At 42.4% G+C, this 24,067-nt stretch overlaps 2 protein-coding genes across 3 annotated transcripts in view; both read right to left on the reverse strand.

Moving 5' to 3' along the window:
• The window catches only part of FOLR2 (folate receptor 2 (fetal)), a 5,876-nt gene extending 5,182 nt beyond the window's left edge, over positions 1-694 (reverse strand). Inside the window, 1 exon segment of the mRNA XM_008566963.1 lies at positions 545-694. Within this exon segment, the coding sequence (XP_008565185.1) occupies positions 545-694 (150 nt within the window).
• Positions 695-16,090: 15,396 nt separating this feature from the next.
• Positions 16,091-21,028, reverse strand: FOLR1 (folate receptor 1 (adult)). 2 transcript variants are annotated; one of them, XM_008566964.1, is made up of 6 exons: positions 20,819-21,008; positions 19,482-19,550; positions 18,412-18,587; positions 16,962-17,150; positions 16,668-16,803; positions 16,113-16,517 (listed from the first exon to the last, which is right to left on the reverse strand). In XM_008566964.1, the coding sequence occupies exons 3-6, from the start codon at positions 18,577-18,579 to the stop codon at positions 16,237-16,239; spliced, it is 774 nt and encodes a 257-aa protein (XP_008565186.1). In that variant the 5' UTR covers positions 18,580-18,587; positions 19,482-19,550; positions 20,819-21,008; the 3' UTR covers positions 16,113-16,236. The 2 variants fall into 2 exon arrangements, with proteins under 2 accessions (XP_008565187.1, XP_008565186.1); XM_008566965.1 differs by lacking the exon at positions 19,482-19,550 and having other exon boundaries at positions 16,091-16,517; positions 20,819-21,028.
• Between the last annotated feature and the right edge of the window lie 3,039 nt (positions 21,029-24,067).

The following is a 24,067-nucleotide window of genomic DNA, read 5'->3' on the forward strand; positions in this document are numbered from 1 at the left end:
AAAAAAAAAAAAAAAAAAAAAAAAAAAAAAAAAAAAAAAAAAAAAAAAAACCCGGGGGGGGGGGAGAAGACACAACAACTACAATTACTTGAAGTTGATACGACAAGCAAACAGAAAGGACATTGTTGGATGGGAGGGAGGAGAGGGAGGAGGGAGGGAGGTTTTGCTAATGGGCCACAATAATCAACCACATTGTATATCGACAAAATAAAATTTTAAAAAATAATAAAAATAAATATAAATAAATAAATAAAATAAAATAAATTATAGTTGCCAAAAGAGAAAAAAAAAGAAAGAAAAAGAAAAAAACATAAATAAACAAAAAAGAATTATCTGGGGCTAGCTGGTCAGCTCAGCTGGTTAGAGTGCCAAAAAAAAAAAAAATTACCTCAACCACTCTCCCTACTCCACCTTCATCTTCTCCCACAACAATAACTCAGGGTGTGGGGGTGTATGACCCTCCAACTCCTCTCCTGGCAAACTGACTTCCTTCTCCTTGTCGGAAGCAGTCCCCTCTCCAGCTGGAGCCACACTCCAGCCATACCTGGTCACGCATCTTGTCTTCAGGACCTGGCTTTGTCTTGTGGTGCTTGGTGTCCATACAGATATTGAGCAGGTCCGTCCTGTCCCGGGAGCTGCACGTGGTGACTACCCAGGCCAGAAGCAGCAGGAGTGGTGTCAATTTCCATGCCATGTCTTTCCATCCCTGCAGAGGGAGACCAAGACCTGAAAGGAAAGAGCTCCATGCAGGCTGCCCCCTTCCCCACCTGCCTCAATCTCCCCATTCCTACAGTGAAAGATGAGGTCAGACCCTGTTCCTTCAGTACTGGGGTCCTGAGGCTGCGTGAGGCTGGGGTAGAGAAGATTGCAAAGAGGGCTCCCTCGGCACACAGCTTAGAGGGCTCGGAAGCAGAACTGGGGTTAGTGGGTGTTCCCTGGGGGAAGTCTTCCCAAGTTGGAAGAGATACCTTGCACCCTTACTTTCTCTCTGGATGTTATCTATGACAAGTAATTAAATAGTTCAGATCCATGCTCTGCTCCCCTGAAAAGGGACAGGGACATGCAGTGCCCTTATCCTGTGTCCAGAAAGTGCTCTGGATCACCTGAGTGCCCATGCTAGCTTAGAAACCCTGAAAGCCCTGGGGAAGGCAGAGACCCAGCTCTGCTGAGCTCCCTAGACGGGTATAAGGATCAAGTGACATAACACACAGGATGGTGTTTGGTTCCCTGATACAAAAATTGAAAGAGTAGTCATTTTTAAAGAGCTTCCTCAGACTTTTTTCTTTCCTGTTCTCTAGAAGCTTTTTCCTGTCTCCAGCCCAACCTGCCTCTGGCCTCCGCAGCTGGCTAATGCACTGGGCCCCACCTTACCTCTCAAAAAACAAATGCAGAGACCCATGGACTTGAGGGACAACAAAGAAATCCCCCATAGCGGAGCATCCAGCCAGCAAACACTTGGAGTCATGGGAGGTAAGTATGACACCCTCCTTCTCCTCTGTTCATTACTGCCTCTCACCCCCGTCCCCACCCACTACAGATCTGTCCCTTTGGGCTCTATCGCTGAAGTATATAAGAGGTGATCATAGAGACCCCTTCCTCTCCCTCACCATCCCCACATACAGTTGATCACCAAGCCCTGGCAAGGGTCCCTCCACAAACCTTTCTGGAACTCACTTTCCATGACTGTGTTTGGGGTCATGACTTCCCTCCTCCAATTTTTTCCCCTTCAAGTTGCCTTCCCCCCAGGAGCCAGAGTGATTTTTCTAAAGAGAGAGATGTCCCTCCCCTATGCACCCACTAAGTCTCTTCCTTGTCCTTGTCACTCTTCCGTCCTTGGGGCATCTTGCCTGAACCTCCTTTGCTGCTGGAAGCACACACAGCTGTGTCTGAATTGGCCTCTCCCTGGGCTGGCAAAAGATCCAGGCCCCTGGGCTGTCCCCAATGGTCTCTATTCTCAGCACAGGGTAGACTATAAAAATGTTGGTAAGCACAGAATGAAATTTCCCCTCTCAGCTTTTTTCCTTTTGCTCTTCCTTCTCTTCTAGACCCTACCCTCTTCAAGAGTCCATGAGCTGTCAATTTAGTCATTCCTGTTTTATTCATTAACTCATTGGTTATTTAGAAGTGTGTTTGTTTGGTTTTTGCAGCCAGCCAGTACTAATGTCCACATATTTGTGAATTTCCTAAATTTCCTTTTCTTAATGACTTCTAATTTCATTCCATTGTGGTAAGAGAACATGCTTTGTATTATTTCAATAATTTTAAATTTATTGGTGCCTTTTTTATGGCCTAACATATGGTGCTCCATATACACTTGAGAAGAATGTAAATTCTGCTGTTGTTTGTTGTAGTGTTCTGTAGGTATATGCTGGGTCTAGTTGGTTTATAGTGTTCAAGTCCTCTATTTCCCTGTTGATCTATACTACTGGTAGTGGGGTATTGAAATCTTTAGCTATTATTGTTGAATGGTATATTTCTATTGTCAATTCTGTTGATTTTTAAAACCTTATTTTGGGACTCTGGTTAGGTGCATTAAAGTTTAGAATGATTATGTCTTCCTGATGGATTGACCCTTTCATCATTATAAATTATCTTTCTTTGCCTCTTCACAATTTTTTTCTTAAATTCTATTTGTCTGATATTATTATAGCTTCTCCAGAACTCCTTTGATTATTATTTGTTTGATTTGTCTTTTGCCATCCTCTTCATTTCAACCTTTGTGTATCTATGAATGCTAAGTATGAATTGTGTATAAAGCATATAGTTGGATAATAGTTTTTTAATCTGCCAGTCTCTGCACTGTTATTGGAGTGTTTGATCCAATTGTGTTCAGTATAATTACTAATGATATAACATTTACATCTGCAATTTTATTTTGTTTTGTATAGTCTTTTATCTTCTTTCTGCTCTATTTCTCTATTACCGCCATCTTTTGTATTTAAAAGGTATTTTCTTGTGTGCCATTTTAATTCCCTTGTTGTTTCCTTTACTATATTAAAAAAAATTTTTTTTTCTCAGTGGTTGCATCAGGGAACACACTTAATATCTTAATTTATTACAACCTGGTTCAAATTAATACAAACTAAGTTTCAATACTGTTCAAAACTTTGTTCCAGTATAGCTTCACTCCCTTCTCTACTCTTTTGTGCTATTATTGTCATACAAATTATATCTTTATACATTATAAGCCCATCAACAGTTTTTCCCCAGCTGGCCAGTATAGGGATTTGAACCCTTGACCTTGGTGTTATAGCACCATGCTCTAACCAGCTACCAACATAATTTTGCAATTACATATGCAGTTGTCTTTTTCAATTAGATGGGATAAGAAAAGAGTGACAACATAACTATACTGTATTTTATATTAATCTATGTAGTAACTTTTATTGGTGCTCTTTTATTTCTTCATGTGAATTCAAGTGACTGTTAAGTGTCCTTTTATTTCAGCCTAAAGGACAGCCTTTAGTATTTCTTATAGAACAAGTCTGCTAGTGACAAAATCTCTCAGGTTTTGTTTACTTGGGAATGCCCTAATTTCTTCTTCATTTTTGAGGGATAGTTTTTCTGGTTATAGAATTTTTGGTTGACAGTATTTTTCTTTCAGCATTTTGAATATGTCATTCCACTGCCTTCTGGCATGCATAGTTTCTAATGAAATATTAGCTGTTGATCTTGTTGAGAATCCCTTATAAATGGTACATCATTTTTCTATTGCTGCTTTTCAAGATTCTCTCTTTGTCTTTCAATAGTTTGGCTCTGATGTGTTTAGGTATGAATTTCATTGAGTTTATCTTCCTTGGAGTTTGTTGAGCTTCTTAGATATGTATATTAATAATCTTTATAAAATTTGAGAGGTTTTAGCCATTATTATTTAAGTCCCTTACTTTTTCTCCACTCCATTATGTGTATTTTGGTATGCTTGATGGTATTCACTTAGGTTATCTTCATTTTTCTTCATTCTTTTTATTTTTAAGAATGGACAGTTTCTATTTTCTTTCTTCTAGTTTGCAGATTCTTATTCCACTTCAGATCTGTTGTTGAGCCCTTCTACTAAATTTTTAATTTCAGTTATTGTACTATTAAACTCTAGAATATTTAGTGTTTTTTAAAAAATAGTTTATTTTATTGATAAACTCTAATTGATAAGACATCATTTTCATATTTTTGTTTAATTCTTTGATATGATTTTCTTTAGTTCTTATTACAATAGTTGATTTAAAGTCTTTGTCTGGTATTTATGTTATCTAGGCTTCTACAGGGACAGTTTCTACTGACTGTTTTTTCCCTATATATGCACCACTTTTTCCTTTTTCTTTCTATGTCTCATATTTTTCTGTTGAAAATTAGATATTCTAAATAATATAATGTAGCAACTCTTTAAATCAGAGCCCTCCCCACAATCAGAATTTGTCGTCATTGCTATTTCTTTGTTTAGTGACTTTCATAGACTAATTCTATTAAAAAAAATTTTTGTTGTTGTTATGTGTAGTCACTGAAGTTTCAGCCTGGTTAGATTAATGGTCAGCTAATGATTGGACTGAGATTTCATTACATGTCTTCAACCAGTGTCTCCAACGTTTTGCAAAGGAGCTCTGTGTGTTAGTTTGTACAAGCCTTCAGAGTTCTAGGCAGCTTACTCTGCCTTCATCTTCACTTCCTGATTGTGCAGGGCCTCAAGGTCACTAAAGCTGAGAGATTGGGGCCTTCCCAGGTACTTCCTGGACATATACATAGTACTGCAGTGCATGTGAACTTCTCCATACTCAGGAATATGTCAGAGCTTTTCAAAGGCCACTATGGAAATCTCATTCCCTGATATTCCTTTTAAGTTTTTGGTCAGCCTCTTATTTACCTTAACTGGTATTCCAGCCTCAGGCATCTGGGATGTCAAACAATATGCTGCTGATTGTTTAGACAAACACTCTAGGGGTAGGGTTTTTCACTGAATGATCACTGAGTCAGGTGAAATAAAGACTAGCCCTGTGAATGGGGCTCTTAAAGGGAGTTGCCAGGTAGGTCAAATAGTGACAATTCTCTAGGGATGGGGCTTTTGAGGGCACTCCAAACCCACTCTGCTCCCTCTAGTGGCTGTTAGGCTGCTGGTTTCCAAAGCTACTATACTTGAGAGTGCTTATTTTGAAGGCCACTGTGGAGTTGGGGAGAGGTAGATGGAAAAAAAGTAAGTAAAAATGTCACAAAGTTAACTGTTTCTACTGAGATTCAGCTATTTTTCTTGAATAAATATTCCTTAGATTTTTTTAAAGTTTTATTTTATTTTTAATTGGCAAACAATAACTGTACATATTTATGGAGTACAATGTAATGTTTCTTCTAGGTTATACAATTTCTTGGTATATATATAATGATTCATAGTAGTCTATGTTGTATTCCTGTGGTATCCATTGTAATGTCTCCTCTTTTGTTTCTCTTTTCTTCTTAGTTAGTCTCACTAAGGGTTTGTCAATTCTGTTTAGCTTTTCCAAAAACTCAGTTTTGTTGATCCTTTTTTATTGTTTTTCTAGTTTCTATTTTATTTCTGCTCTGATCTTTACTTTCTTCCTTTTGCTGACTTTAGATTTCATTTGTTTTTCTTTTTCTAGCTCCTACAGATGTAAATTAGGTTTTTTATTTGAGATCTTTCTAATTTTTTGATGTAGGCATTTATTGCTATAAAATTCTCTCTTAGAACTGCTTTTACTGCAGCCCGTAAGTTTTGGTATGTTGTGTTTCCCTTTCTATTTGTCTCAAAATATTTTAAAATTTCTCTGACCCAATAGTGATTCAAAAGCATGTTGTTTAACTTTCACATATTTGTTAATTTTTCATGATTCCTCCTGTTATTGATTTCTAGTTTCATACCATTCAGAAAAGATTTTGATCTTGTTCTTTTTTTCTTTTCTTTTTTTTTTTTTTTTTTTTTTTTGGCTGACCAGTACAGGGATCAAACCCCAGACCTTGGTGTTATCAGCACCATGCCCTAACTAAGCAAACCAGCTAGCCTTTTTTTTTAACTAATCTTTTACTACTAAAAATTTACAAATCACACATCAGAGCTTGCTTGCTTGCTTGCTGAACCCTGAACCTTGGTGTTACCAGCACCAATCTTCTTAAATTTGTTAAGACTTGTTTTGTGACCTAACACATGATCTATACTGAAGAATGTTCTGTGTACACTTGAGGAGAATGTGTATTCCCTTGCTGTTGGGTGAAATATATATGTTTTTTAGGCCAATTTAGTGTAAAGTGTAGTTCAAGTCCAATATTTCTTCATTGATTTTCTGTCTGGATGATCTGTCCAATGTTGAAAGTGAGGTATTGAAATCCCCTACTTTTGTTTGTTTGTTTTTTATTGTAGCTGGCCAGTACAGGGATCTGAACCCATGACCTTGGTGTTATAAGGCTGCACTCTAACCAACTGAGCTAACACCTACTATTATTGTGTCATAGTCTATGTCTCCCTTCAGATATCTTAATGTTTGCTTTATATATTTAGATGCTCTGATGTTGGGTCCATATATATTTACAATTGTCATATCCTCTGGATGAATTGACCCCTTTGCACTATATAATGACCTTCTTTGTTTCTTTTTAAGTTTTGACATAAAATCTATTTTGTCTGAAATAAGTATAGATACCCCTGCTCTCTTTTTGTTTCCATTTACATGGAATATCTTTTTTGATCCCTTCACTTTCAGCCTATTAGTTGCCTTTAAGGTGAAGTGTAACTTTTGTAGGCAACATATAGTTGGGCCTTGTCTTTTTCTCAATTTTTAAATTTTATTCATTTAGAAACTCTATGCCTTTTGATTGGAGAATTTGATCCATTTACATTTTTACATTCAAAGTAATTATTGATAGGTAAGGACTTACTAGTGTCATTTTGTTAATTGTTTTCTTGTTATTTGGTAGATTCTTTGTTCCCTTATTCCTCTATTGCTTTCTTTCTTTGTGGTTTAATGGCTTTCTGCAGTGGTATGCTTTGGATATTTTCTTTTTATCTTTTGTGTATCTATTATAGGCTTTCCCTTTGTGGTTACCCTTTCATAAAACATCATATACTTATAATTGGCTATTTTTAAAATCTTTTCTCTTTTTTAAAATTTTAATTGACACATTGTAATTACACATACTTATGGGGTACTATCTGATGTTTTGATACATATATATTATATAATAATTGGGTTAGGGTAGTTAATGTACCAGTCACATCATATATTTATCATTTCCTTGTGGCAAAATCATTTAAAGGCCTCTCCCCTAGCTATTATGTAATATACAAAATTTAACTGTTAACCATAGTCACCCTACTCTGCAATAAAATATTATGACTGTTTCGCCTATATAATTGAACTTTGCACCCATTGGCCAACTTTTCCCTGTTTTCGCTTTCCCCTCCTTCACCTCCCCAGTCTCTGGTAATCACTGTTCTCTCTGATAACTGGCTATTTTAAGCTGATAACAACTTAACTTTGATTGCATACACAAACTCTACACTTTTGCTTTACATCTTTCCATGTTCTGTGTTTTTGATGTCACAATTTACTTTTTAAAAATAATTTGTGTTCTTAATAAATTATTGTAACTTTCATTGTTTTTAATAGTTTTGCCTTTTAACATTTATACTGGAGATATAATTTATTTACCTACTGCCTTTACAGTATTAGAGTATTTTATTTATTTTTATTTTATTTTATTTTTTGGTGGCTGGCTGGAACAGGAATCCAAACTCATGACCTTGGTGTTGTCATCACCACTCTAACCAAGTAGGGTGTTTTATATTTCACAATGTCCTTAGCTTAACCAGTGAGTTTTATATTTTCATATGTTTTCATGTTACTAAGTAGCATCCTTTTTCTTCAGCTCAAAGAACTCCCTTTAGCATTTCTCATAAGGCAGGTCTAGTGGTGATAAGCTCTTTCAACTCCTGTTTGTCTGAGAAAGTCTTTATCACCTCTTTATTTTTGGAAGACAGGGTTGCTGGGTATAGTATTCTTGGCTGGTAATTTTTTCTTTCAGGATTTTAGATATGTCATCTCACTACCTTCTAGCCTGCAAGGTTTCTGCTGAAAAATCCACTAATAATGTTATGGGGATTACCTTGTATGTAACAATTTACTTTTCCCTTGCTTCCTTCAAAACTCTCTGTTTGTCTTTAACTTTTGAAAATTTGATTATAATGTATCTCAGCATGGGATTCTGGATTCCTCTTATTTGGTGCCCTTTGGGCTTCTTGGATCTGGATTTCTGATTCCTTACCCAGGCTTTGGGAGTTTTCTGCCAGTTTGTTTCTTTGAATTTGTTTTCTGTCCCTTTCTCTTTCTCTTCTTCTGTATACCGATAATGTGTATGTTGTATGCTTGATGGTGTCCCATAAGTCTCTTAAACTATCCTCACTCTTTTTCATTCTTTTTTCTTTTTTCTCCTCAAGTTGTATAATTTCCAGTGACTGGTCTTTGAATTATTGATTCTTTCTTCTGGTTGATCTAGTCTGCCATTGAACTTTTTTATTGAATTTTTTAGTTCAGCTGTGGTATTCTTTAGCTCTATGATTTTTGTTTGATACTTTTTATACTTCCTGTCTCTTTGTTGAGATTCTCAGTTTGTTCTTGCTTCACTCTCTTGACCTCAATGAGCATCTTTAGGACTATTATTTTGAATTCCCTGTAAGGTAAATCATATATAACCACTTCACTTGGGTCAGTTTCTGGAGATTTAGCTTCTTGTTCTTTTATTTGGAATATATCACCAATCCATTTGGCCAGAAATTTTAAGGTGCCTCTCAAATCTTTGTGTTTGTCCATTCTGCTGTCTTTGTTTTTGGTGGCCCCCTGGAGCTTAGAATGTGGCAGATTATGTCAGTACCCTGAGACTGGTAAGGCAGGAGTCAGACTCTCTAGATGTAGCTGGTAAAGTTGGGGTGTTGGATGTGTGTTCCAGTTCCTTCTGTCTTCATGGTGAAGCTGATCATGGGTATTTATCTCCTACTCTCTCTGCACTAAGCCAGGGAGAAGATCTGTGGCAAATGCCTGTACTCACATTCACGCTTCACTCTCTGATCCTGGGGAGATAGCTGCTAGAATTGGGTCCATTTTATGTCCATCTTTTTGTTTTCTGTGGTCTTGGGCCGCTCAGGAGTGCAAAGCACCATCAACTCCCAGAGCTAGGTAATTATGGAGACAATCCTTTGGGCGGAAGCTATAGGAGTGTGGCACTTAGTGTGTGGCCAGACTCCTTCCAGGAAGAATGGGTAGACCTGTACATATCCCTGGGGTGAGCTGGAGGAAAGGCTCATGAAGTGCTGAACTCTGGCTCTGGCTGCCAGAGGGCTATTGTTTGTTTGCCCTGAAAGCTTTGATGGAAGTTCATTAGAATCCAGGCCATTAAGTAGCCACTGGAAGTGTGTGCTGTAAGCACCTTCTGGAGAGAAAATGGGAGCTGCATGTTCCCTCCCCTTTTCTGCACTGTTTCAAGGGAGTTTAGCCCCTGAATGTGTTTGTATGCCCAAACCACCTCTCTGTTCTGTGATGTAGGAAGATTCTCATATGCCTAGTCTCTTCTGCTCCCAGAGCTAAAATGTTTAGGACAGAGTACTTTAGGATGTAGCTGTAAAAGTTGGGGCACACAATGTGTGGTATAAACCCTTTCCAGGGAGAAACAGGGAGGTGTGTTTTTAAAGCCCCTTCTCTGCATTGTTTCTGGGGGGTGATGCCCCTGGAAGTGCTCGTGTGCCTGTATAAAACTGCCACTTTTTTCTGTAGTCTAGATAGATTCACATATACTTAGCCCCCTCTGCTCCTAGAGCTAGGAGATTTAGCATGCAGTCTCTCAGGTGGAAGCCGTGAAAGTTGGGGCACTTGGTGTGTGAACAATCTCCTTCCAGGAGGTACTTACAGACCTGGAGTTATTGCTGGAGTAAGCTAGGGGAGAAAGCTTAGGTGCTGGTTGGCTTCTCAGACTAACTGCAGGTTAATATTTATCTGTCCCTTTAACTCCCCAATGCAAGTTTGCTAGAAGTCAGGCCACCAAGTAGCCACTGAAAGACCTTGTCTCTTCCAGAGAGTGACAGGGGCCTGTGTTGTTTAAGTCCCCTCCCTGCTCTGCTCCGAGGGGATGAAGCCCATAGAAGTATTTGAGTACCAGTATACAACTGTCACGTTTTTCCTGTGGTCAAGACAGACAGACTTGTGTGCGTCTAATCCTCTCCACTTTTAGAGTTGGTGAAATAAGAGCTAAACCGTGGGGAACCTTAGAATTAGGGTGATATATATGTGGTGGTATATCCAAACCCCCTCTCCACACATAGAAACTGTGCGTTGCGGATTTCTTTCCTGATCTTACGGTGCAGTGCCTGGGGCGGGATCTGTGTCCCAGTATTCCTCAGCTTTTCCTACCTGTTCAATGTGGATGTTTTCTCAGTTGTCCAGCAGGTAGGAGTCTCTCAACTGGTCTCTGACTTCCTCTCAGAGGGAATTGATCTGTGAATAGATGTTTATCAGGTGCATTCGTGGGTGGAGGGAGAGTCAGGAGCTTCCTATTCTGCCCTGTTGCTGACAATATTACTTAGATTTTTGAAATCTTTGGTTAATTTCAAGAGCTCTGGAAAAGTTGATTTTGACAATTTTTGCCAGTGTTCTTATTGCTTTTATGGAGGAATGGATTTTCAAATGTCCTCATCCTGTCCTTTTAGAAGTGCTTCTTCAGATTACTTCTATTTTAAGAAATATAAAGCTTTAAATAATATTGGCCGCTCATAATAAAAATCATCTCTGAGTATAGAGTCTATTCTGAACATTGAGAAATAAAATTTGGTTTTTGTTTTCTTTGTGTTTTTCTCTGACAGCAAAGTTTTGTCCTTATTCAACCTAAATGTGAACTTTCACTTCTCAAAAACGTTAATTTTTTTTCTTTTTCTTTTTCTTTTTTTTTTTTTTTTTTGCTTTTGTGCTGACACACATCATGCTCCTGGGTCATGATATAACAAAACCACAGGATTCCTTACTTCTAGAGAAGTGGAAATTCTATTGTTGTCAAATACAGTTTTCTTATTAATAATACATCCAAGACCAAGGCCATTTCCTGGCAGCATTTTTTTTTTCTGTTGTCCTTCTCCAAGATCAGGCCCTAAATTCAGAGTAATAAAACTATCAAGGCATTTTTACACCAAAATCATCATGTACTTTCCAGACAGCTACTAGATTACACCAAAAATTTGCTCCCACACAGCATGGCACTCATAAGTAAAGAATGACGTAAGGGGGGAATGCTAAAAATAATTAAGTATAATTGGCATGCTGTATGTTTTTAAAATTAGTTTATCAGTATTACAAGAGCTTCCCTGTCCATTGTGTCCACAATGTAGAGAAAAATGTCAAAGCAAAAAGATGGCTCATCCCCTCCAGATGATTTTTATGCAAGGTAAAGGGGGGTGACTGTGATTGTGAACCTTCTTGGATGGATAAAAACATACTTGTATTCATGTGCAAGTGTTTGCATAATGACTGTCAAATTTATTCCCACAATGACTTTATTCCTTAGTTTAACCTTTAATTATTGGTAGCAATTGTGGTGCATATCTTACAGCATAGACTGAACAGCCCTCAAGATTTGTAAATATATTCACTATCAGTATCATCCACAGAGCTTAGGCAAATAGAGAGGACAAATGGAATTATCAAAAATTCATCAGTTAAATTGATCGAGAAGACATACTCCCTGTCCTCGCCTCCTTCCCCAGGTTCTGATGATATATTCTCCTCAAAGTAGCCATCAGCTGAGATATTGTGAAATATAGCAGTCACTAGGAGGTTTGTGCTGGTGTGTCTTACACTCCGATGGAATTTCTCCTCTCTTTCACCTGATATTGGAAATTAATAGATTGGCCAGAACATTTGGTACTGTTGACAATGGTTTCTATTCTCCCCTCTTGTTTGTCTAAAGATTCCTGCCATAATTTACTGACAGTAAATAGACTTGTATATCTGACAACGCCATCACAAACTAACACTTGGTTGAGTGAACCTATTGGAGCCCTGAGACTCGGAATTTCCAGAAAAATTGCAGCCCCAAAGCAGAGACTTCTATGGAGAGAGAGATGCTAACCCAAGAACACGTAACAAGAAATAGTTTTAAAGGAATGAGTAAAGTTAATGGAGGAGATATAATTGTGATTATTGTCTTGGTATTTCTGGTAATTGAGTGAGTGTGTGAGAGTAGGAAAAAACATACACTGTCTTTCCTCTCTCTCACCGCAACAAGCAACACAGAAGACCGACTTCTGACTTCTGTGACCAAATGTGTGGGGATCTCCCCACAGGCAGGCAATCCAGCAAGTTCTTAGTGGGCACCAGTGGGTTGTCCTCCAATTCAATTCTGACATTATCTGCCTGGAGATAGTGTCAGATCCCACAGGTTAAGGGCTCAGTCCCTAAGACTGCCCCCCCACTTCAGATGCCAGTCACAAGTCAGACCTCTGGAACTTCTACCAACCAGCAATAATTCAGGGTTCCTACAACTCCTTTCTTGGGTTCAATTAGTTTGCTTGAGTGGCTCACAGACCTCAGAAAAACACAGACTCACATTTACTGGTTTATTGTAAAGGATGTTACAAATGATACAGATGAAGAAATGCATAGAGCAAGGTATGGGGGAGGGGCACAGAGCTTCCATGCCTTCCCTAGGCATGCAACCCTCCAGGAACCTACATGTACAGCTATCCAGAATCTCCCGAACCCTGTGCTCTTGGGTTTTTATGGAAGTTTCATTACATAGGCATGACTGAAGCACGGACAACCACGTAGAAATGTGACTGGACAAAAAGGGTATGATCTAACACTAACAGACTAGGTGGGGAAATCTAGCGAGGCCTGACCATTAAGGTTTCTCTTGGGGCTAGCCTGTGGCTCACTTGGGAGAGTGTGGTGCTGATAACACCAAGCCCGCGGGTTTGGATCCCTATATAGGGATGACCGGTTGGCTCACTTGGAAGAGCGTGGTGCTGACAACACCAAGTCAAGGGCTGAGATCCCCTTACCGGTCATCTTTTTTTTTAAAAAAAAAGATGACCGGTAAGGGGATCTCAGCCCTTGACTTGGTGTTGCACTTGGGAGAGTGTGGTGCTGATAACACCAAGCCCGCGGGTTTGGATCCCTATATAGGGATGACCGGTTGGCTCACTTGGAAGAGCGTGGTGCTGACAACACCAAGTCAAGGGCTGAGATCCCCTTACCGGTCATCTTTTTTTTTAAAAAAAAAAAGGTTTCTCTTGGCCTGTGTGTGCAGCATTCCTTCCTCGTGGGCATGGGGCAGGACCCCTCCTGAAATGGGGGTCTTATGACCTACAATCAGCTAAGGTAGGTCAGAGAATTTCCTGCCTTGAGGAGAAAAAGGAACAGGTAAAAGAGGGCAGGAGAAGGTCAGAGAGTAGCATGAGCCAGGAACCGTGCACAAAAACCAATATATAAATATCATAATGTAATAGTAATGTACTTCATGTCCTTTTTTTTTTTTTCTTTTCCTTTGATTAGTCCTATAATACAGCTCCTTTTCTTTACCCTGGCTCTGGTCTCTAACCCTCTATTTAGCAGACCATACTTGCCAACTGGAATAAACATTCTCTCTCAAAAACAAACAAACAAATTGCTTCATCAATGGGCCACTCTAAAAGTCTCTCCTGGCATTGTCTATATCTACACAAGAATAGACTCTCTCCTTAGGGCCGTCCATGGCTCACTTGGGAGAGCGTGGTGCTGACACCACCAAGTCAAGGGTTAAGATACCCTTATGGGTCATCTTTAAAAAAAAAAATAAGAATAGACTCTCTCCTTCATTGCCAGCCATTTCCAACCAATCTCTTAAAGTTCGCGATGGAATAGAGTTTGTCTTAGATGATAGATTTTTATGGAGCCTGATGTTAAGTTCCTTAAAATACTGTCTTTCCCTCATGAGCACACCCACAAAAATTCAGAATCATATAAAATTTCCTATATGCCACAGGAGAGTATCCTATGGGCCATGTTATTTGTTGGTTTTGCATATCATAAAATTTACCTTTCTCAAGTTTGCAGTGATTTTGCTAACTGGTGCAACTCTTAGCAAATGAGTTTTAGGACATTTTCATCCCCTCAACAATTTTTATCCCTCCTTCCTCAAGCCCAGGCAACCGCTAATCTACTTTCTGTCTCTATAAGTTTTCCATTCCTGGACATTTCATGTAAATGGAACAGTATGAAGCCTCTTGTGTCTGGCTTGTTTCATTTAACATAATGTTTTTGAGGCTCGTCCATGACATAGCAAATGTCAGTAGTTTCTTTTTACTGCTGAATACTGTTCCATTGTAGGGATTTACCACATTTTGTCTGTCCATTCACCACTTGATGAAAATTTAGGTTATTTTCAGTTTGGGGCTATTATGAATAATGCTGCTATGAAAAATCATGTGCAAGTCTTGCTGCAATGTATATTTTCTTTTTTCTTTCTTTTTTTTTTTTATTTTTCAAGATGACTGGTAAGGGGATCTTACCCCTTGACTTGGTGTTGTCAGCACCACGCTGGCCATCCCTATATAGGGATCTTACCCCTTGACTTGGTGTTGTCAGCACCACGCTCAGCCAGTGAGCAAACCGGCCATCCCTATATAGGGATCTGAACCCGCGGCCTTGGTGTTATCAGCACCGCACTCTCCCGAGTGAGCCACGGGCCGGCCCCTTATATTTTCATTTTTCTTGAGTATATTCTTAGAAGTGGAATTGCTGGGTTGAATGGCAGTTTACATTTAACTTTTTGAGAAACTGCCACACTGTTTTCCAGAGTGCTGCCATTTTACATTCCCACCAGCAATGTATGAGGGTTCCAATTTCTCAACATCCTTGCCCACGTCTGTTATTGCCTGTCTTATTTATTATAGCCATTCTAGCGGATATGAAATGGTATGTCATTGTGGTTTTAATTTGCATTTTCCTAATGATTAATGATGTTGAACATCTTTTCATGTATTTAATAGCCATTTGTGTATCTTCTTTGATGAAATGTCTATGCCCATTTCTTTTGCCAATTATTTGATCAGATTGTCTTCTTATTATTGAGTTGTAAGTGTTCTTTGTAGAAGTACATGGCTAGATGGAGTCTCCATCAGCCTGGGTTCCTAAGAAGCAGAATACCCCTGACAACCCATACTATACACTGCAGCTTGAGGAAGAAATAAATGTTATTTGTATCAAACCACTGAGCTATTAGGGCTATCACTGTAACAGAAGCTAGCTTATTACAACTGCTACAAACTATACTTAATATACAGGACACACATTTACTCATTCCATAAGCGGAAAGAGCTTGTTCTCAAGAGCCAGATTGCCTGGGGTGGAATCCCAGCTATTATCCAGGGGGCGGCGTTGGCCATGTTCCTTAATGCATGTGTCTGTTTGTAAAATGCAGACAATAGTATCTGTACCTTATTGGAATAAATATAAATAATTTAGGGTAGTGCCTGGCAGATAATGCTTTACTGTAGGTATTAACTGTTAGTAGGGGATGGCTCTTGCTGGGCCCCTTATCCTTCCACAGCCATCTATCCAGAACATGTTGGGCACTCCCATTCCCATCTCTTCTATTGGAGAGTTGAGTGCAGTGCAGAGCAGTTGACCCTGGGAGGCTTGAGTCCAATTTAAATGGTAAAATCCTGGGCTTGTCTCTAGATTAGAGCTATGGTGAAAAATGAAATTGAGAGCTATGAATGTCTCTTAGGTTAGAAGAATAGTTAAGTACAGGGTGAGCATCCCTAATGCAAAAATCTGAAATGCTCCAAAATATGAAAATTTTTGAGCGCCAACACAACACTCAAAGGAAATGTGCATTGGAGCATATTGGATTTTAGATTTTCAGATTAGGGATGTTTAGCTGGTATGTATTCTGCAAATACTTCAAAATCTGAAAAAAATCCAAAATCTGAAACACTTCTGGTCCCAAGCGTTTCAGAAAAAGGATACTCAAGCTGTATCTGGCTAGTTCATAGTAAGTGTCAGAGCTGGGAACTGACCAAGTTTAACTGGCTTTGACCAATGGGAATTTAATTAAAACAGTCACATTCCCATTCACATCCAAATAATTTACAAGTCACATATGGAGTGTCTAGTTTATTTAAATTGGCTGTCAGAGGTCCCACCATGGAGCAGAAACTGAATATCTGGGAGCTGTGGGGCTGAACAGGGTAGGGATGTGCAGGTATCAAAAGGTAAAAGGAGCTCAGCTGAGCAGCCAGAGTAGTGTTAGGGCCAGGCTGAGCAGGAGAGGCCAGGCCCTACGCAGCCCAGTCCCACTCATGGTTGAAGCATAGAACCTCGCCACCTCCTCGTTGGGGTTGCCCTGGGTTGGGTCAAACCACATCTGGATGCAGCGGCCGCTCCCTCTGCTGTAGTTGCTGACCTTGTAGGAGTGAGTCCAGATTTCATTGCACAGAGCAGCAGGTGTGGGGAAGTAGAAATGGAAGGGTTGGCAGGCAGCTCCCACTGGGCACTGGTTATACCCTGTAGGGAGGATGGAGACCTTTAGCCACTGGGCCAAGAACTATCTCTGGTTCTGCCAGCCGTACAACCCCAAATCTTCACATACCCGTCCCACACCCCCAAAACCTCCACCTCCAAATACCTCCCTCCTTGCCCCGCTCTAGCCCTCACCTGAGGTCCAGTTCCAGCCCTTATGCCAATTGCTCTTGCAGGTGTAGGAGGTGCGACAATCCTCCCACCAGTCCTGACAGTCCTCTTTGCACAAGGGCACATTCAGGATCCTCTCTTTGCGCCAGCTCTGGTCCACCTGGGAGATTTTGGTAGAGAAGAAGGGCTCAAACTCAAGATTCTCAACAGCACAGCACTGAATACAACGAGTTGGAGGCATAGCCTGCAGAAATGTCTGGAAAACTCAGCTTCTCTGCTAGATTGAGGGTGCCAATCTAGCCAGAAGGGCACTCATACCTGCTGGATCCAGGGCCCCAAATTGGGGGAGCACTCATAGAGGCAGGTATCCTGGATGAAGTGCTGTTTGCACACAGGTGCCATCTCTCTACAGTGGTCCCAGTTGAATCTGTACAGGTAGGAAATATCCTTGTGGGCTTCCTGGCTGGTGTTGGTGGAGCAGCAGGCATTCTTCCTCCAGGGCCTGCACTGGACAGGGGAAGACACAGTACTAAGTCCACAGCCAGCGCAGCCACAATATCCCACATGCAGCCTCTCTCCTAATTTAGTTGATTCCCCAACCCAGTCAAAGTCATCCAGGGAAATACTTACTATTGGGGCCCTCTTTGGGGGAAGGGGCTCTCAGTATCTGTGAGCCTAGGAGGGAGGTGCAGTCATTGCAAAATTCATTAATTCAAATCTTTATTGAGCCCCTACATTTCTACGAACTGGGGATACAATGATGAACACTTGTCACATGATAATTGCTTTGGAAAAAAATAAAGCAGGGGAGAGGTATGGGGACTTGCAGTGTTATGAGGTGATCAGATTAAGCCTCATTAAGAAGGTAACAAAGACCTGGAGTTGAGGAAGCAAGTTAAATTGTAACCCAGAATAGCTCAACACTCAATACATACTTATCAAATGAATGAAAACCCATGGCCTAGAATTTAGGATAAAGCAAAATATTAAAATGTGCACTTTTTAAAAAATAAAGGCTGAATAAGTTAGAATCAAGGTTGCTCGAGGTATCCAGTTTATACCACCACTTGTCCATCCACACTTGGCTGCTGCGGCTCAGTGCTTCAAAACAAGTGCAAATGGGACTGTGATCATTATCTGCTAATGGAGTCAAAATGAATATTTACATATTGAAATGCAGATTACAAATTACTTTCCTTTTGCTTTTCTTTACAGTTATGGCATCATTTTGATTTTTAAAAATGTTTAGCTAGGCTCAGGATATTAAAGGGGTCGTGGCAAAATAACTGTTATAAGGAAACTCAGTTCCAACGAGGTCAAGAGCCACAGCCCAGATGTTGATTAAATGCATGAATCATGATCCTTCACACCCACCCTCATGGCTGGGAGAGACCCATTTTCTTGAGCTGTTTAGGGCTGGCAGAAAAGAAGCCACTATGTGGAGGGTGCAATTTCTCCTCTCAGATCTTTAGAGGAGGCATTTCCAGCCTAAACCGTGAAATCAAAATCCAGGATGGATCTCTCCAACTTCATTCCCCAGGCTCTTCTCTGGGCCTGCGTCCTTGTTTGTGTTACGTGGAAGCCCAACCACCAGGAAGGTGAGCTGTTGGCATTATACTGCCAACATTTGATACACAGTGCATGTCAAGCAATCGCCCATGTTAGCGCAAACCGAGGCTCTCCTACATGGAGCAGGGTTTGACACGTGTCTCTCCTGACTTCCTCTTCCTGAGTTAGCCCTCTGCACCCAGATCACCCCTCAGCCCACCTGCTTATGCAATTTGTCCTCAGGGCCTGGATTTTCCTTGTGATGCTTGGCGTCCATGCAGACATTGAGAACTTCAGTCCTGGCCCGTGAAGTCCTGGGCTGGGCCCCCACTAGGGTGACCACCCACACTAGCAGGAGCGGCAGCCGTGTACTCATCAGCCTGGCCATGTCAGTCCCTGAAGGAAGAGCTGTAGTCAGTGGCACCAAGGAGTGCAGAGGTGGGGCCTCAAGATTTGGCACATTTCTGGAGGGGGTGGAGCCTCCACTGAAGCCTGGGGCAGGTCATGCCCTGTGACCTTCCCCCCTCCCTTTTCTCACACTCAGTGAAAGGTGAAATTGGACACCACTCCCTGGGGAAAGTCTCTGGCTGGAGCCTCCAGGACTTCTCCAGGTGGTCACATGGATCTAGTGATGCAACTAAGGGATGGCGCTTGGGCAAAACGCAGAAATAGCCAGGAGTTTGCTGTGGATCCACAATTCCTTACTCAACATCCTTGGAGCAAATATTTCACAGTTAAAAAATTTTTGGATTTTACAAAAGGTAATACAAACTAAGGTAATATGATATACTTGCATCCAACAAACACATATTCTGTGCTGAAATAGTTACACTAGTGGGATAAATAAAAACTAAATATAACCTCACAATAATTTTCAGGTCAGATTTTGACACCAAATGACCTTGTGTAAAAGTTTACAAAATGCCTTAGTTTTGGAGCTGCAGATAAGCTGCAGATCTCTTTAAAAAAAAAAAAAAAAGACTTGGTTTCAGCCCCTACCAGCTTCATCACTTGGGCTAGTCCAGTAGGTCTCCAGGCCGACTCTGCCCAGCAGGGCTTGGGTAGGCCTGGAATTGAATTCCCACCCAACTCTCCTCCCTTATCCACAATCCATTATTCTGTTATCTATTCCAGTATTCATTCTTTCTCTCATCTACTAATTCATTCCTTCCAGGACCTAATCATGCCTCTGTTGACCTACTCACTCACTAATCTTGAGCACCTGGCCAGGGAAATCTGTACTATCAGTGATTCTTCCGATTAGCCTCCTGGGGGGGAAACAAAGCCTACCGGTTTAGCACACAGGATTCCAGTTCAGTCTGTCCAGGACCTGAGCCTTCACTCGACCTCTTGTTTGGCCTTAGGGGAAAATAGATGTAAACTATCTTGAAACTTAGTTTCCTCATCTGAGGATTGAATGTGAGGAAAAAGTAACAAATGATAGCCCATTTAATATATGTGGAATCCGAGCACAGACTGAGAGGCATGCCTCAAGTTACTCAGCAGGGACCACCCAAGTCTGACTCCGGACTGATGACAGAAAATGGCATTGGTTCAGTCTAAGCTTTCAAAACAGAGCTGAGAAGCCATCTTACTGGCCAACATCTGACCAAAATAAGCCAGCAGAAATCTAAATCAACATATTTGCCTTGGGACCTTGGGCTTATGACTTGGTTGGGACATCCTGTTCCCAGAATAATGATATGTCACAAAAATTTACTGTTTGCTTTTGTTAGTTAAAACTTGCTATGTTCATGATGCTAGATAAAAGCTGCATACTGAGAGAACATCAGTGTTAAACTTTTGATTTGTTTCACTGCTATGTAACCATTGATTGACGGGATTTTTTTTCTCTTTTGGTGGCTAGCCGGTAAGAGATCCATGAAGCAATTTTCTGACAAAGGGACAGCCCACACTTGCTCCTTTCCCTCTTCCACTACATAAGCTCAGTGATTTTTACAGACCTTTGGGAAACACATCCAGCTCTGTTTGGTTGTGCTTCCCGGGTCGATCCTCAAACTTGGCTCGTAATAAAAGTTTTTCTCTCCAGCCCTTGGTTTCGGATGACAGGTCCCTCAAGTCCAGGCCAGAGCTCCTTCAGCTTTTGCCAGGGTAACCTTACCACACGAAGGGATCTCATGGGATCAGCAAACACACAGTGCTGGGGTGAGGGCTGAGAAAGTAGTCTCTCTTACTGTGACTGCTTTCTGGAGCCAGATCTCTCTTCCTCTCCTTGTGACTTACATCACTCTGCAAGTCCCCTACCCTCTTTCCTAGTCTCATCTTTAGATCTTGGTCCAGCTGTGATGCTTACCAGCACCAACCAGCACCCCCACCCCCAACCCTGGAGCCCCAGAGTAGAAGAGCTGAGAACTCGGTGCTGGGCTGAAGAGCAAAAGCCCTGGGTTCTACTTTAAGGATGGACACTAACTCGTAGTTTGGGCAGGCCACGCTCTGGTCTGGGCCTCAGTCTCCACTTCTGGATTCTCTGGGCTTCAGGCAAACAGAGAGCCCTCCCAGTTCAGCAAACCCTTTAGTGCATGCTGGGAATACCTCTGGTGGGGGTTGGGGAATGGCATACCTGGATAGGGTGTGTGGCCTCTGGTGGGGGTTGGGGAATGGCATACCTGGAAGAGGAAGCAGCTCTTGGTCTGGCTCAGGCTTCTGCTCTGCTCTGCTCTGCACTCCTCCTTGCCTTATTCCAGGAAATAGTTGCGGTTTAGTGGCCTAGGAGACGGCAGCAGGCAGCAGGAATGAAGCCCAGTAGTGAAACCTGGGATCGGCGGAAGGCCACTCAGGCACTCAGCAGTTAATTTTTGCACCTGAGCAACAGCCAGGCCTCTGTTGGGGGGGGGGAGGGAGAGTAGGAGGGGGTGGGTTAATAGTGCTGGCCTAAGGCCAGTCCCCAAGCTCCACTTACCCCGCTTTCTCCCAGAAGCTCAGGTCCAATAAAAATCTTGCAGTCTGAGCTGCCAGAATCCTTCAGTATAATCTCATGCATTTCTAACAATCCTGTCCTGTTACACAGATGAGGAGAATGAGACCCCAAGAACCAGGGCAGAGCCAATTTTAGAGCAAGGGCTAAAACACAGGCTTCCAACCTCCAGCCAGCTGTAGAAAAAAAGGATCTCTTATTTCCCCAACTTATGGAGACACCAACTCCTCCAACCTCATCAGCCCACATGTCACTCGCCTCCAGCCATAAAATCTCAGATGTTCCAAATCTTTTGATTGGAGCCTCAGTCGTTTGAAGGTCCACACTCCCTTCCTACCTGTCACTCACTCCCCCACCCACTCAGGTATCCTTTCTACAGCATCTAAGAGTCTGGGCTAATTAGACTTCTCCCCCATCCCCACCCCAGCCAAGGACAGAGCCTTCCTTTTTTAAGTCTCTGAATCCATGGCAGTATGACTGGCAGGAAAAGGGAGGAGGAACAGATTTGAGCAGGAAGAAACACAGAGCTCTGTTTTGTTGAGGTGCCTGTGTGTAGCCCAGGAGGAGGTGGTTTAGAGGCCAAAGCTCAGTGGGAGGGTCCAGGTTGGACACAGATGTGGGAGCCATCAGCCTATGAATAGCAGTTTAGGAAAGAATGGGACCCAATACCCTGGGGAATGCCACAGGTCTGGACTCAAGGGGTAGAGGGGACATGAGGCCAGAGGAGGCAGTTGGACCTCTGGAGGAAAATCAACCAAGTGGGAAGGCCCTCAAGGGCCTGCAAAGAGACACACCCCAGGAAACCCAGTGCGGATCCTGCCTTCCCTCTCCCTACCTGAATCCTGTGACAACCTGGGAGGATTGAGTCCTCTGAAGACCTCAGCAGGTAGAGGGCCTCGGGAGCCCTCAGCCCACCCTCCTTGTTTATAAGCCCAGCTTATCCTGCTGATTGGAGAAGGGTGGGCCAGGTGTCTCTAGCAGTGAGGAGGGGATCTCCTCTCGACAGAGCTCCTGCCCCCTCATCCTCTGCCCCTGCTGATCATTAACTGGACTCTATGGCCTCTGCACTGCCAGAGTGAAATTTGCCCCTTGAGCCAGGTCCTGGGCCTGGAGGGCTTCAGAATAAGTGACCAGCAGATGGAGGGTTGAGTTGGGGGTCAAATTCAGTTCCTCGAATGTCACTGCCCCTTGTTGAGCCTCAGTGCCCTGTTCTGGATGATGAGGTGGTATGTACATCTGGCACTACGGCCATTTGGCCAGCAGGGAGGGACAGAGTCAGGCAGCTACCTTGGAGCTAGTCCAGAGAGTATCTGCCTTGGCTGGAACCTTAATACCAGCAAGGTTAACCATTGGCATTCCTTTAGGCCCCAACCTGAAGGCTGCCCTGTGACCAGGCAAAAATAACAGGAAGGTGTTTAACCTGCAAGGGTGGGATTCTGGACTTCAGGGAGCAGAAGGGGGCCTGGGAGTGGGGGAGGAGAGAAACGTGAGCTCTCCCAAGTGCCAGCCCTTTGCACACGCTCTCACCTCACCGTCTGCACAGCTGCGGAAACTGCAGTTCTGAGTCTGATGCCACGGCTGGCTTTTTTCATGTAGCAGCTGCAGGAGAGAAGCTCTCTGAGGGGGCCTCAGGGCACCATCCTAAGGATTGCAGATCCAGTGTGTCTTTTTTTTTTTTTTTTTCTAAAAGATGACCGGTAAGGGGATCTTAACCCTTGATTTGGTGTTGTCAGCACCACGCTCATCCAGTGAGCTAACCGGCCATCCCTATATGGGATCCGAACCCGTGACCTTGGTGTTATCAGCACCACACTCTCCCGAATGAGCCACGGGCCGGCCCCCAGTGTGTCTTTTTTGGCCTGATCTCCTGCCCACACCTCCTCATAACTTCTATCTCAGCCAGCTAGGAATTCTGCTTGCGCTTCTGTCACTTCCCAAACCTTTGCACTTTCTGAGACCTCTCCATGGAATGCCACTCCCCCTGCCGCTTTCTGCTTGGCAAACATTACTCCTCTGGAAGCCTTCCCTGACCTCTTCTGTGGGCTTCCACCTCCTCATAACTTCTATCTCAGCCAGCTAGGAATTCTGCTTGCGCTTCTGTCACTTCCAAACCTTTGCACTTTCTGAGACCTCTCCATGGAATGCCACTCCCCCTGCCACTTTCTGCTTGGCAAACATTACTCCTCTGGAAGCCTTCCCTGACCTCTTCTGTGGGCTTCCACAGAACACCACATTCTGTGCTTCCCTCTATCAAAGCCTCATTTCATTGTTCTAAGAGTTATTGGTTCACAGGTCTGTCTGTAGCCACCAGACCTTTCAAGGGACTCCATTCCCTTCCCGTTGCTGAGACCAGCGGGGGCCAGCAGGCTGCGTGCTCCAAAAGCATTTGTTGACTGACAGAATGAGCGCATGGATGGCTTAACCTATTGAGCACCTTCCCTGTGCCAGGCACTGACCCAAGCCCTGGGGATCTGGCACAAAATGACATAGACACAAGCCCCTGCTTTCAGGTGTGTATGTTTTGTCAGGGAAAAACCAGACAATAAACACAGTAGATAGAGACATCTGTTCAAGAGGACTAGAGGGATGTAGTAGGAAAGCATCTGGATGGCTTCTTCAGGTTGGGTGGTCAGAAGTCATTTTAGGGGGGCATTGTAGGTTGAGGTCTAAGTATCCACAAGGAGCCAGCATGCAGAGGATGAATGGAGAACATTCCAGGCATTTAGGGAATTGCTGGAGCAAAGTGGGACGTGTGAATGGAGCTCATTTATGGGGGTGGGGAGAGAGAATATCGACATGAGGTCTAGCAGGATGGGCAGGGCCATCTATGCCACTGAAGTTTGTTTTTTGCAGCAGATACCATGGGTAAGCATTGAAGGGTCGGTGAAGGGGCTCTCACATAATAAGTCATTTTTAGGTTTTGTTTTTACTTTTTAAAAAA

Source organism: Galeopterus variegatus, unplaced genomic scaffold (genome assembly GCF_000696425.1).
Source record: "Galeopterus variegatus unplaced genomic scaffold, G_variegatus-3.0.2 Scaffold283, whole genome shotgun sequence".
Classification (NCBI taxonomy): domain Eukaryota; kingdom Metazoa; phylum Chordata; class Mammalia; order Dermoptera; family Cynocephalidae; genus Galeopterus; species Galeopterus variegatus.